The sequence below is a fragment of the Abrus precatorius genome, unplaced genomic scaffold (genome assembly GCF_003935025.1).
Source record: "Abrus precatorius isolate BTA unplaced genomic scaffold, Abrus_2018 Scaffold10, whole genome shotgun sequence".
NCBI classification, from domain to species: Eukaryota; Viridiplantae; Streptophyta; class Magnoliopsida; order Fabales; family Fabaceae; genus Abrus; species Abrus precatorius.
The window spans coordinates 29,490,918-29,504,663 of NW_020874292.1; the positions used below are offsets into that span (position 1 = coordinate 29,490,918).

At 31.0% G+C, this 13,746-nt stretch overlaps 2 protein-coding genes across 3 annotated transcripts; both read right to left on the reverse strand.

Moving 5' to 3' along the window:
* Nucleotides 1–1,198: 1,198 nt before the first annotated feature.
* LOC113852222 lies at nucleotides 1,199–4,315 on the reverse strand. The gene is made up of 6 exons (XM_027482460.1): nucleotides 3,984–4,315; nucleotides 3,775–3,886; nucleotides 3,154–3,227; nucleotides 2,450–3,067; nucleotides 1,591–1,674; nucleotides 1,199–1,315 (listed from the first exon to the last, which is right to left on the reverse strand). The coding sequence occupies exons 1-6, from the start codon at nucleotides 4,197–4,199 to the stop codon at nucleotides 1,199–1,201; spliced, it is 1,221 nt and encodes a 406-aa protein (XP_027338261.1). The 5' UTR covers nucleotides 4,200–4,315.
* Nucleotides 4,316–7,391: 3,076 nt separating this feature from the next.
* LOC113867336 (primase homolog protein) lies at nucleotides 7,392–13,444 on the reverse strand. 2 transcript variants are annotated; one of them, XM_027502602.1, is made up of 13 exons: nucleotides 13,163–13,444; nucleotides 12,723–12,859; nucleotides 12,556–12,611; nucleotides 12,421–12,472; nucleotides 12,208–12,312; nucleotides 11,373–11,453; nucleotides 10,344–10,424; nucleotides 9,569–9,634; nucleotides 9,339–9,455; nucleotides 8,512–8,559; nucleotides 8,334–8,419; nucleotides 7,856–7,916; nucleotides 7,392–7,647 (listed from the first exon to the last, which is right to left on the reverse strand). In XM_027502602.1, exons 1-13 carry the CDS (start codon nucleotides 13,323–13,325, stop codon nucleotides 7,573–7,575), a joined length of 1,128 nt encoding a protein of 375 aa, XP_027358403.1. In that variant the 5' UTR covers nucleotides 13,326–13,444; the 3' UTR covers nucleotides 7,392–7,572. The 2 variants fall into 2 exon arrangements, 1 of the variants encoding a protein (XP_027358403.1); XR_003505161.1 differs by lacking the exon at nucleotides 7,392–7,647 and having other exon boundaries at nucleotides 7,863–7,916; nucleotides 8,512–8,563; nucleotides 13,163–13,368.
* Between the last annotated feature and the right edge of the window lie 302 nt (nucleotides 13,445–13,746).

A 13,746-nucleotide genomic window follows, 5' to 3' on the forward strand; every position in this document is an offset into this window, starting at 1 on the left:
TTATTTAAAACGCAAACAAATATTTACTTTATAATAATATTTCAATAAATTTATAAAGAAAAGTTTGATAATTGTGAGGTAGAATGATTTAACATTTTTTCTTTTACTTATTGATTTAACATTTTTAAAGACCAAAGTTTTACTAACTAGATCTTAAGGTATTAGTCACAAGTCAATATATTAAAAAATTTATTAAAATGCATTGAGAATTATTATAGGTATGAATTAAATATAATTTAAAAAAAACCTTTTAATTTCTATATTAATGTCTTAGGGACACTGATTAATATTTTTCTTAAAAATTATTATAATATATGAGGATTATTATGTTATTAGCAGAGGTTACAAAATTTCTCTTTTATTTAAAAAATTATTATTCCATCCAAGCTGAGTCAAAGTTTTTTTAAATAAAATTTTCAAAATTTATTATCTGCAGTGGCATTGTGAGTAAGTCAAGAAATTTGACAATGAAGTAGAAAATTCCGTGTAATACTAAATATTGGTAAGAAAATATTGTGAGAAAGATAAAAATAACTTTGTCAAAATTCTAGCTGCATAGCAATTAATGACAACTTAACAAGAAATCCTAACACCTCTAATTTTGGTGACCATGATTCTTATGAAGATTGTATTATAGGATTCTATGGACATATTGGCATTTCAAATATTTTTTTTTTTTTCTGAGCTGCAAGGCTATTTTTCATGGTTTAACCCTCGCTTCAAAGAGTGTATTTTCAGTTGTAGAAACACCAACTTTGGTGAAAATTCAGGTCTCTAACTTTCATAAATACACCCTCATCATTCATAATATTCAGGAAATGGCCTCCAGAAGGTGGAAGGTTACTTTATGAGTTGAAATTTATGCATGAAATTTGTTGTCTAAACTGCAGTAGAAAATATGAATAAATTATTTTAAATTATTTTTATATAAATCAGCCTCAATAAAATAACAGTGAGATTAGCTGATCAACTATTTTCGTCAGAAGATTTTGAATAAAGGCTGTTCCAAACTAAAGGCTGCTGATACATAATTTAATTACCTAAAAAGTGGAATCTGATACAAACTTACATCAAAGATGCTTAATAGAAGAACTAAGAACGAGCCTATTTTTCTTCACAAAGCTCATACATAATTTACATAAAAGCCACCATATAATCTCCTAAATAGGCTAAAAAGTTAACAGAAAGAAGTCATCTGTCATCTGACCCTTAAAGAGGGCTTCAGTTTTGGAACCTTGAAACTGGAAGAGAATAGCTTTGGAGTCTCAGAGGTGGGAATCACTGCTCGAACCTCTCTGTTCAGATTTTTTGTCCCCTGGACGTTAACATTAAGAAAAGGAAAAACAAATTAAACAATATGGAATACATTCTTTTTTCCAATTATAAAATAAAGAGGGCTTCAGTTTTGGAACCTTGAAGCTGGAAGAGAATAGCTTTGGAGTCTCAGAGGTGGGAATCAGTGCTCGAACCTCTCTGTTCAGATTTTTTGTCCCCTGGACGTTAACATTAAGAAAAGGAAAAACAAATTAAACAATATGGAATACATTCTTTTTTCCAATTATAAAATAAAGAGGGCTTCAGTTTTGGAACCTTGAAGCTGGAAGAGAATAGCTTTGAAGTCTCAGAGGTGGGAATCTCTGCTGGGACTTCTTTCCTCTTCAAGCTTTTTGTCCCCTGGATGTTAACATTCAAGAAAAGGAAAATAAATTAAACAATTTGGAAGACATTCTTTTTCTCAATTATAAAATCAAATCAAATTCATGGTCATAAAATCTAAAGGCAATCACTCTCCCACCCACCCCATGGGAGTGGGAGCTATGCTCAACATGATATACACATAGGAAGCTGTGGATATAATGCAGCTCCATAAGCAATGAATATGCTAAACTGCCCATATCAGGTTAGCAAGTGACTGTGGAATGCATGAAGATGATGTTACAAATGGACGGCAAACTTAGCCTAAGTCATTGTTTGCCGACAATTCAAAAGCAAATCATAGATGATTCAATTTTTTTTATCAAAATGAATATATTCTGTTATTATCCCAGACTGAAAATGCCAGCCTTCACACTATTTCTTAGCAGATAATTCAAAATGAAATCATGGATGGTACAATTCATATACTCCTTTTATCGAAATGAATATATTCCTTTTATTATCCAAGATTGAAAGTGCCATACAAGAATCACACTAACCAGACAGCCAGTGTTCATCATTCTAACATGTTTTATGGTTTAAGATAGAACTACAGTAGCATTTTTTTTCAGTTAAACTTCATCTTGAATTTTATTTGTGTTTTGGAAGCAGGCATCTTGAGCTAGACTAAATCATGGCTCAAAAACAAGAAAACAAACATTAACCAGACGGACAAAGGGGTATGACTGACACAAGGCACACAAAAACCAGACAATTTAGGAAGATAAGCAATTAGTAAAAGAGCAGGCCACACCTTTTCAGAGGATTTTGCAGGGGCAGGTGCATCAGGAGTACATATTTCTTTGTTCAAGTTCATATTTCTTCTAGTCCTGATGCTCTTAGTGTTTCCCAAATCAGATGTTTTAGCTTTTTCTGTGCAATGATTCAAAACAGGTGTAACTTGATCGTTCCTGAGCCTTCTTAAAGATTCCAACTCTGCCGAGAGTCCTGATATTTCTTTGTTTAATCTTGTTGTCTCAGCTTCCATATCAGCCACTTTACTTTCTAACTCTGAAATTTTACTATCTTTTTCGTTTTTTTCAGACTGTAGTTGTTCCATACTGGAAACAAGTACCTTTATCTTTTCATTTGCCTTTTCTAAATCAGCTTGTTTTGTCCTTAATTTGTTAGAGTAATCACTATCCATCATATTATATTGATTCCACACAAATTTCTTTTCTGCCAAAAGTGCTGATACCTCAGAACATTTTTCTAAAGCAAGCTTCTCATATTCACCTTTTAACCTCCTCAACTCATCCTTAATTTCACTGGAACACTTATTTTTATCTGCACTGTTCCAACTGGACTTCCTACCACTATCCGCAGTTCCTTCCTTCTTCAAGTCAGTATCCTTAGACACTGTTCCTTGATCCTGTTATAAAGTGAATGTTCAGTATTATCAAACACATAAAAATATTTGAGAACACAATAAATATGCAAGGCTGACAGCTAATATACTTCTCCATTAGAGGATTTTTGGGAAAGATATTCAAACCAAGCTTTAAAATCAGCCAACTCATCCTCTGTATGCTCTGCAATCAAAACATACATGAATATTAAATCAATAAATGCAGTTAGAATAATTTCAAATTAATAAGAAAAATCAAAACCCCTATATTTCAACAACCAACAAAATTTTCAGCTTGTGTTGAAAAAATGAAGATGCAATTATTGATAATTTAAAGCAGCTTAAAAAATACTCCATAGAGTGCTAGGAGTAATCTCAATTCAGGAGCTTTCAAAAATGGGTCAGCCGGTCAGGTATTCAACCACCTAAGCTAAGTCATGTATCACGAAAAGTTATTCACATTCAGGAATGGCAAATAATCTCAATCCAGAAGTTTGTTTCTGGAGACGGGTATCTTTCAACTTAAAAAAAGTCCATCTACCGAAGATAACAATAAGGACCTTCCATTCTCCATGTTTAATAGAAACAAAAATAAAAAATAAAAAATTATGAATCTAACACCAAGAACATGAACCAAAATCAAACATCAAAACACTAACTTTTTTTTTTCTTTCTCCTAAAAGAAATTCTTATAAGAAATCAATCAAAAACACGAAAGAAAAATCACTGACCCAAAATCAATTTTAACATAGAAGCCTCTCTCTGCTTGAAACCCAACGTCAAATCCGCCTTCGCCGCCTCGAGCAACTGTTTCTTCTCCTCAAATATCAAAATCCCCTTCATCTACACAAACAATTGCAAAGAATTTGTTTTACAAGTAAAAAAAAAAAACGTTTTTTTTTTTTTACGGAAACCCTAAAAGAGGAAAACGAATAATTACTTGGGAAATTTGATCCTTGTGAATGCGAACATCAGAGGTCCACCCTAGGTGCTGCATTCGCATGCGATCTTCGAGAAACTTGTGGCTTTTGGCAAATGATTGAAGCTGGTTCTGCTGGTTACGTACCATCTGAACCAACGAGTTGAAGATGTTACCCCAGTTTCGGCGTTCCGAAGAAGCGGCGTTGGACGATTCTGCTTTTTTCGCCTTACGCATCGCAAAATTCAGAGAAAGAGAGTGACAGAGTAATGTGAATTCAGAAGAACTGAAGAGAAGAAGCAACAAGAGGATAACGAGATTGCAACGGTCAAATTTTGCGTCGTTAGAGAGAGCCAAAGACAAGCTTTCAAAAATATGAATGTGTCTATTTTTTTTCAACAAAAATATAAATGTGAATCAGAACTTGGATGCAAAATTAAATAAAAATAGAAGTTGGTGGGCCTCTGTACTTTATTGGCCCGGTAACTACTATCTTTCTTAAAGGTGGGTGGGGCCCAAGTTTGAGACACTGAAGAGTGAAGATGAAGTAAACAGCTCCATATTTTTTTATGCTTCAAAAAAAAAAAACACGTCCATTATGTACTTGGGTAATTGCAGGTTTAATTTTTAACAAATTTAAAATTTTAAAGTTAAGTATAAAATTTAATCCAAGTACAAGTTAATGCGTAGAAACTATTAAGTAGGAAAAAAAATATAGAGAAATAAAATTTTATGTTTTTAAATGTTTTGTCTTGTATAAATAAAATAATCATGTGAGGCTTCTATTATTCTGGTTCCATATTAGTTGTGATATATTTATAAATAAAAGCTAATTTATGAAATTCTATTAGTTTTAATATTAAGGGATAAAATAAGATAAAATATATTTAACATGGATATTTAGGCTTGTTGGGTGAACAGGATAGAATAAAAAATAACAAAATACTACAAGAGTTGGATACAAATAAGATCAAAGTATAATAAGTTTTTATTTTTATTTTATAATTAATGCATATTAAAATAAAAAAAATAGATACATTATACAATCATTTATGTCTATTTACACTAGGGTGTGTAACTTTTGAAGTGCTTACCAAGATTGGCCTAATCAAAGCCTAAAAATTGTCTGTTTGGTAGGCTAGTTTAAGTGCTAGCTTATTTTGGTTCATTTTTCAATTAAGAGTGGGTTTTATTCAGTCTAATGGAGGTTAATTAATTAAATATACATAACTCAACTAAATTAATTAAATATTGATAACTAAATGTATCTCACCCGACTGAATAAATAACATACGATCTTATGTATATAAATTAACAAAACCTAATTTCTCTTAGGCCCAAATTTATATACTTCAACCCATTATTTAATATCCAATGAAGTATAAAAAAGAAAGAAAGAAAATCCTAATGGCTAACCTTGCATTGCATCATTTCTTATGTTGTTGGTCCTCTTTACTGTTGATAATGTTGGTCCTCTTTTCCCTTTTCTCATAACTCTGAAATATTGTTTAATCCACCTTTGTCTTGTACAACGATTGCATCTCCTTCATCTTTCCTTGTGTTGCAACATCTCTCTAGTCCTTCCTTGCACTACTGGGCCTTACTATCAGTCTCTACAAACATGCTACTTGTAAATGTGCACTATTGCTACTACTCTTTGCTAGCTCTAGTTTGTGTTTTCTATTCTTTGTTTCCTTTTTTTACTTCTTTCAAATTTGTCCTTCTTCTAACATCTTCTTCTTTCTCACTTTGTCACGTTTGTACATAAAACTTTCCCACGAAAATCGCCCAAAAATAACTTAGCAACAAAATAAAACGTTAGCACAACATTGAGTCCAAACTACATTAATCCACTTAAGAAAATTCAGAACCACCAAAATCAAAATCTGAATCAACCAATGGGCTCATAGTCAAAATTAGCCCATTTGTTATTTGTGTTAGTTAACAACGGTTGTGTTCCAAGATCCAAACTCAATTAAAGCTCATCCCTATATTATGTTAGAGAATATGATATGACAAGCTTATGAGATAGATTTATCGTATTCTATTAGTTAAACAATCACAAAAAATTAAGATAAGAAAAATTATCCTATCTAGTTTTTAATCATTTTAAAGACACTCTTTTTCTTGTATAAATATAAATTTAATAACTAAAATTGATTTTAATATATTACTATTGTTAAAAAAATTACATTTATATCTAAAACTAGCATCTCTTGTATAGAAATGTAGTTTTTTTTTTCTACATGTATACTTTACATGTTAATGCATTAACATGTCATTTTATTAAAGTTTTTTCATTTTTTATTGAGGGTAAAAAGTTTGCCCCCAAAAAAGGTCTATTTAGCAAAGAATCATTTATTTTAGTAAAGTATGATTCATTATTTCTAACTAGAGTAGTTCCTTTAGTCCCCATCAATTATAATATCATAATTATATTAATTAAAATAAACATCAATATAATATTTTATTGGCAAAATTAATATATAAGTTCTCTAACTTTGACTTTTTATTTTACTTTAATCTTTATTTATTTATTTTTCATTTTAGTACTCTATTTTTCAAAACTTCTTTTTCTCCACCTTAAAATTTAAATTTCAAACCCTTTATTATAGCAAGAGCTTAATCATATTAACTCATTTTTACCAACTCTAATATTTTGGAATAAAATTGCATAAAAAAATTAATAAATTCTTACGGATATTACTTCTAATATAAAACAAGAACACTGACTCTTTTTATTTACTAACTAAATATCAATGATAAGTGTATATTTAACAATTGTAACTAACCGCCTTTTGTTTACATGAGATTAATAATTTTCACTAATCATATTAATGTAATATTACACTTTTTTTTTTCAAAATTATTAAAGAATAAATTGTCTTGATCCTCTTTTAACCAAAAAGTGAATTACAAATCGTTCAAAGGTATATTGTTATTTTACTATTTTTACTTACTCTTCGAACATGGAAGTTGTGTTAAATATTAAATTAATAAACTTGAAAATCTTTTAAAAAATAAAGAAAAAACAATAAGTCAATCCCAAACTTCACCTTTTAATTAATCAAGTTCAAACTTTAAATTTAATTCATTTAAATAAAAATACTCATATTTCCTCTCATATTAAGGCAAATCTCTATCCATTCTATTTAAAACAGTTTACGCTCTTAAGCTAAGGTATAATTCAAGTGCAATTAAAAGAGTATTAGATTGCTTTTATGACATTTTCTGAGTTAAATTAATTTCCAAAACCGTACATTCCTTTTCATGGGAAGCTTCATAAAACATTGTACTGGTCATTGTATTATATTATCACGTATCCCAATAATTATCTAAAAATTCTAGAGTCTATTTTCTCTTTCTGAACGTGATCATTTAATTATTTCATAAGAGGCAAAAACTTGTGGTAAATAAGAAGTCATTCTGAAAACAATACTTGAATGATTTGCGTTTCTGAGCCTTAAAGAACCCAAATAAATGATGACACTAAACAACTAAAATTTAGATACCATATAAATGAGATATCTCGATACACTATTTGATTAAAAATAATATGAATATGTTCACACTACATTATTTCCATTTTCATATACATAAATGGAATTACCTAGTTGGCATTCGCATATGGCTCTGCATTTGCAACTATTCTCTTCAAAGCATCAGCTCCCAAGTATTTGAGAACCTAGTTTCATAAACCACAATTGAATAATTATATCATTAAGGCATATATCGCATTTGGAAGGTGAAACGTATAAAAATAACATGTCATTATAATTGAGCCCTGAAAAGTTCATTTTCTTAGAGGCTCCATAAGCCATGGACGAACTGAATTTTCACTAACCCAACAAAGGGAAGAAAATACAGATAATATAGAAAATCCAGAGTTATACCTCATTTGCATCTTTGAAAGAGCTGAATTCATCTTTCTTTGGCCAATGTATTTGCCAACACCTGATGTCAACCAAAAGAAAGAAAGAAAATGAGTTGGTAAATACAAAGTACGCAACACAATTTAAAAGTAAAGCAAAAAGGAGCACTTCTCAAGTCCAGGGAATAAAACATAATGCATAACATAACCACAGATCCAAGAAAATCTTAGTAGAGCCAATACACGAGTGATAGATTCTGGAAGCATTTTTATTTATTTAGCGGGATATGGACATCTTTGCAGGCATGCAATTTAAACCTAATGCATTAAGTAGTTGAGGTGTCATTAATACGTGTCTTGAATCTTTATTACTAAGCAGTAGGTTTTACATGCAGGCTACACATGCAACACGCTATGTGTGCATCCAAGTCTCCAAGTTCTACGCTTACATTCAGTAATTCTTCATTATGAAATGAAAAATAAAAGATGGTATATATTACCTTTCTCGCCCAAGGCGCCGTGCCAGCTCTTCAGCTAAAGCTTGACCTGGGGGATCATTATCAGTTGCCAGGATAATTCGATCTGCCTAAAAGAACAGAGAGAGGAAACCAAACTACTAAGCTGTTAACTCCTGTTCTACAAGGATTTAACTGAACAGAAGATACAGAATACATGTACCTTATCCAAGTACTCTTTGCAGTTCCACAGGTATTGGTATGCTGAGTCCTGACTTGATTAAGACAAGCATGCATAAATTAATGAATTAAAGAGATAATTTAAATAATTGAAACGTGTAATTTATGAGGATGTAGAAAGACAAATAGGAATCAGATCATAGGTCAAGAAAAGAATAGCAGGATGAAAATTTTATTTTCTGCTGTCAAGCTAATCAGACAAAAATTATGTGTGATTATAATCCATTTTTAAAAAACAATACCGTAAAAGGTCAACATAAATAGAATTTATACATAAAAGCAGTATCAAAGATTCGCCAAGGATATGCACTCTATATTTGGAGAATTATTTAATAAAATGCAATTTGCTATGATTAGTGGCTAATTGAAAAGAACAGAAGTCTTTTAGATAGATTCTTCTTTTCAAAATTAAGAGTTATAACTAACAATAATTCTGAGAATGACAATGGTCTCACAACACAAAGATCTCCTTTGAAACGGTTAGTATCTATATTGTCCTTGATCCCATGTTCAGAAGAATATAAAAAAATTTAGAAAAGCAAATTGGTCTCGGTATTTCAAATACTACATCAAAATTTTACACATAAGATATAGCTATGTTCAGATCCGGAAGAATTGAAAAAGGGTAATTCACATGACTTATTTCAGGCAATTCATAAATCATAATGAATGCACTGACAAAACTGCAGAGGGGCCAATTGGATTTCATTAGGAACTAAGATCACATCTAATCCAAAATAGATAGAAAGATAGATAGATTTCATTAAGGCATTACACTAAATAACCACTCAGCCTTAAAAGAGCACAAACCTTTTCTATTGGTGGCAAATCTTTTGAAGAAACCTTTCCTGGTGCACCCCCTGGAACACTAACACAATTTCGAAAGCCAGCTTCCTCAAGTGAAAGCTTATCAATTTCCCCCTCAACCTATTATCACCATTAGACAGTAAGAATATATTTAATTTTCTCTATTGAGTTTTCACTTAGTAACTGATGACAAAAGTAGATAGGGATGGGAAAAATAAGCAAACAAAATTTACAATGATGATTTCATCTGCTTGACGAATGTCATCAATGCCATATAGTATCTTGTCTGTGCCTTTCCCCTGAAAACAAATTTAGTATTTGAATGAACAACAGGTTACCCTAATCTTTGGAGGACCAAATAGAAAGTTTACTGTAAAAATTAATTCATAAACAAGTTGCAAAGCATTAGAATGTTCCAGAAGAGAATTAAAGGTTCTAATGTTTATGCATTTACCTCTAAAACAACTACCCCTGGAAGATCTACTGATATGGCTGCAATTGCTAAATTAGGGTTGACTGGAGGACAATAAAATCAGGAAGCAATTATTGGTTGTTAACATAACTTTCTGATAATAATTTGTATAACTCTTGCCTAAACTTTTCTACAAATTGAAGTGCAGGCCAGGAGAAAAATTAAGCTTCCTAACTGCAATCTATCTTTCTCTGTCTCTTACACCATAGTCACCTTTTCTTCATTAAATGTGCATGAAATGCTTGTTGTCATCTCATAATACATAATTGTAATAAATACTTTTTATAACTATAATTGTTTTCATAAACTAATCAATGTTTGACTTCTGAAATCCATTATTTTGATTAGGTAAACAAGCATATCGATGTCATTAGCCTTAGCCACACCTATAAAGGAATCCATTGCTTAACTGGGTATAAACTTATATATGATTGTTTCAATGAAAATTATTTTCAATGAAAATTATATTATATAAGGCAACTCACATTTAAAGCACAAGATTAATATCCCAACATGGTTCAAACTGAAAACATTACCTGCCAAAATCTTTTCTCCATTGTTCTGTACTTGCAACCAACAAGCAATCCATTTTGTTTGTAAGTAAAAGCAATGACACTCTGCATAAATTTTCCAATAAACAATGAAGCTAAAACCTTCTAACTAGTTAAGTTCTGAAGAACTAAATCAGGTATAGAAAGGTTTGCACAAACACCAAGTAAAAAACAACAAAGACAGCAAAGAGAAGAAACAACAATAGTTATGATCATTGGCAAGCTCCACTTCATGATTTTGAACCCATGAAAACTAAAGATAAGTTTACTTCTAAGCGGGAAAAAAATGCACTAGCTCTCTGGTTCAAATAAAAGGATTTATAATTTCCTCCACCTATTGCACCTCAAAGGTTACTTTCTGGTAACGGAGATTAGTCGGAAGCAGAGAGACAACCAACGCATACCAAAAAGTTTAAAAAAAAAATACACACAAATTGTATGTCTAACAACTTAATTCCTCAATGTTATTTCTTTAAATCACTGGTCTGCATTACTATAACACTGAATGCGTACACATCTTTATTACATTTGTTAATGCAAATCTGTATGCAGTAATACATACATAAGCAGAATGTCTCTTTCTGTATCATTAATTCATGGCAGTATTCAGTTCAATTGCAAATAATTAATTTTCCCAACAGAACACCAACTTCAAAGCTTAAGTAATTAATCAAATATCAATGTAGTCATTAATATATTGCCATCAAGGCTTCAACTATCCAAATTCATGTCTTTAGGATAAATATCCAAAATCACATTTCATGTCCATTTTCACACACTTCACATTAGTATTTTACTTAAGCTTTCAAGACCATGCGCATGATATCTAGATCACCAAAGAAATTATATTTCTATATGAAATGCTATATAACCAATCACAGAAGCAGGTGTGTGAGTACCATAGAGTACAGTACAGCTACATCAAATAGAGATCTGGATTCTTTTTTTTTTCTATCAATTTTACAATCATAAACCAAGAAATTGGAGGTTTTATAACAGAAATGTGGAAATTACCTTATTGTCAGACAATTGCCTTACAGCATTTCTGATTAGGGTTTTCTCTGATATCAGTCTCTCCTTAAAGTAAGCAACAAGCTAAAATAGGGAAAAAGAAACTCCATACATAAGCAAATAATCTGACCATCAGTTGAAAGTACAATATATTGATGTAACATGGACATGTACATAGAAAAACTGGGTTTGATACCATATATTTATACTCATTCAAGACAGTAGCTTTACCTTCCTTGCCCCCACTTGAGCATACCAAAGTTATTAACCGGCTTCACTTGACTGCATGATTGCATATTGGAGCTTCTAAGATCACACTATCAATCTTAACATACTCTTTTCCAGACCTCTATTGAATCTTTAATATTGAGATATTAACTAACACTGACACATCACAAGTTATGAAATTGGCAGAGAGACTTTTTATATTAGGTGCTTATGGGTCATATAGGGAATTACAAAAACAAAGTAAGTCATTGAAATCAATTTGACCTTTGAATATAAGTAGAGGCATATAATGCTGAACCATATTTCAAAGTTTCAAGTTAATCCTCTGTTGTCAAGATCATCCCATTAAGCATTAGGAGAATAATGTCAAAAGCATAAGACAGTCAAGCCACTCTCAATACTTTTAAGAGTGCTTACTCAGTCCATAGAGAAGAATCAGCAGATCAGTACATTTATTCAGATAACCAGTTTTCAGAACTTCATTAGAATAAGAGACCTTCGAAAGATGTCTAGTATATTAACAACAAAAAACGGAGATAGCTCATTCTAAGAAATTGGCAATTATTCTACTACTATTAGCCACCGGAAATGCAAAAAGTAATATGAGTACCTTAGGACCAAGTGGTTTCAACCCTAAGCTCTCCTCAGCTATTTGTCCAAAAGACTTCGCATTATCACAAACCTCACTGTACAATTCCTTGTCATCTGCAAAAACCTATAACCAAAAAATCATGCAGAAGCAGCATGTCTTTGTTACCCCATTACAAGTTTTTTGTTACAGAGGAGACATAAATTTGTATAAACATGTCATGTTTTATGTTACCTGACCCGCCCAACCACATGCAGTTCGAAAACACCTCCACATTGCAAATTCACTACAACACCCATTTGCCAAAACATGTCATTCCAAAACATACATAATTATCACAACATCCAAAAGCAAGTAGATGAAGCATACCCATCAGAGATAATATGAAAAGACAAACTCCTCTCTTTTAACTGCCCACCTTTGCACTAGGATATCAAAACAAACAAGAATCAGAATCCTACTAAAAACCAAATACATACAAAGAAGACTTGGTGCAGAAAATGGATTACAGTTTTAGAAAAATAAAATAAACATACTTTTGAACAAAACAGGTTATGGTACTGCCCAGGCAAACAAGAGTTATCCAAGCTGATGCCAAGAAGTTCCAATTTCTGCTTCAATATTTTCACTTTAGGTGACACAAAGGTATTGTCCCCAACCTGTTCTAAACCATCTTCAAAAACAATCCAAACAATCATGTATTAATGTTAAAGAACGATTTTATTAATCTCAATTCTGAGTTCAAGCATGTAACAATAGTAAGGTTTTATTTAAAAATAAAACATTTATTACAATTTTTTTATATCTAATATAATAAATATTTTATTTTTCAATAAAAAATTACTATTTTTGAACGTTTAAGATTAGCAAAACGTTTAAAAAAACAAAAATTCTAACCAATAACACTTGAAATGATAACTGGAGAAAATGGGTATCATGGAAAGAAAAAAACAGTGAAAATTGGAAGAAAAGGTACCTGGAGAGAAGTGCACGTTAGTGGCATGAACTAGAGAATGGCACCAAATGGTTCCTAGTCTTTGGGGTAAAACTGCTGAATAGGTTCTGGGAAGCAACTTGGAGAAAAAGGATTTAGCGAGAGGAAGACATAGCCATTGATTCTGAAAATGAAAAACTGACATGTCTTGTCCCTTCAGTTTTAATTTGAAATTTATTTCATTGGATTTTCATCTCTGTTTTGCAAGCTCTCTGTGCTTATCGTTATCTGCAGCAGTTCTACAGCACCCAACAGATATTTTATTCCCTTTAAGAAAGTGGCAGTCTGGTTTAAATTTAACTAGACTTAATTTTTATTTTATTTTAAAATTTTTAAGTATAATTAAAATATGTATATATAATTTAATTTGATGAGCTATGATATTTTTATAATACCATATTTTTAAACATTTTTCTATCACAACATCTATCTTTTTTTTTCTTTTTTTTATAAGTTGTAACAAAATTTATACTAAATTATTATACAAAAAACAAACCTTTAATTTTATTTAAATTATGCAGTTTTATTAGAACACGAATGAATTATTAATATTTGGATTTCATAAA

What these genes read in the sequence shown, in the direction of transcription:
- LOC113852222 (XM_027482460.1), bottom strand. Translation starts at nt 4,199, where the DNA reads ATGCGTAAGGCGAAAAAAGCAGAATCGTCCAACGCCGCTTCTTCGGAA. An exon ending in TATGTTAAAATTGATTTTGG is followed by an intron (nt 3,228 to 3,774) that starts GTCAGTGATTTT and finishes TTTTGATTGCAG; the next exon opens with AGCATACAGAGGATGAGTTG. An exon ending in AAAAATCCTCTAATGGAGAA is followed by an intron (nt 3,068 to 3,153) that starts GTATATTAGCTG and finishes ACTTTATAACAG; the next exon opens with GATCAAGGAACAGTGTCTAA.
- LOC113867336 (XM_027502602.1), bottom strand. Translation starts at nt 13,325, where the DNA reads ATGTCAGTTTTTCATTTTCAGAATCAATGGCTATGTCTTCCTCTCGCT. An exon ending in GGCAATTGTCTGACAATAAG is followed by an intron (nt 10,425 to 11,372) that starts GTAATTTCCACA and finishes AAATTTATGCAG; the next exon opens with AGTGTCATTGCTTTTACTTA. An exon ending in TGGAGAAAAGATTTTGGCAG is followed by an intron (nt 9,635 to 10,343) that starts GTAATGTTTTCA and finishes ATTTGTTTTCAG; the next exon opens with GGGAAAGGCACAGACAAGAT.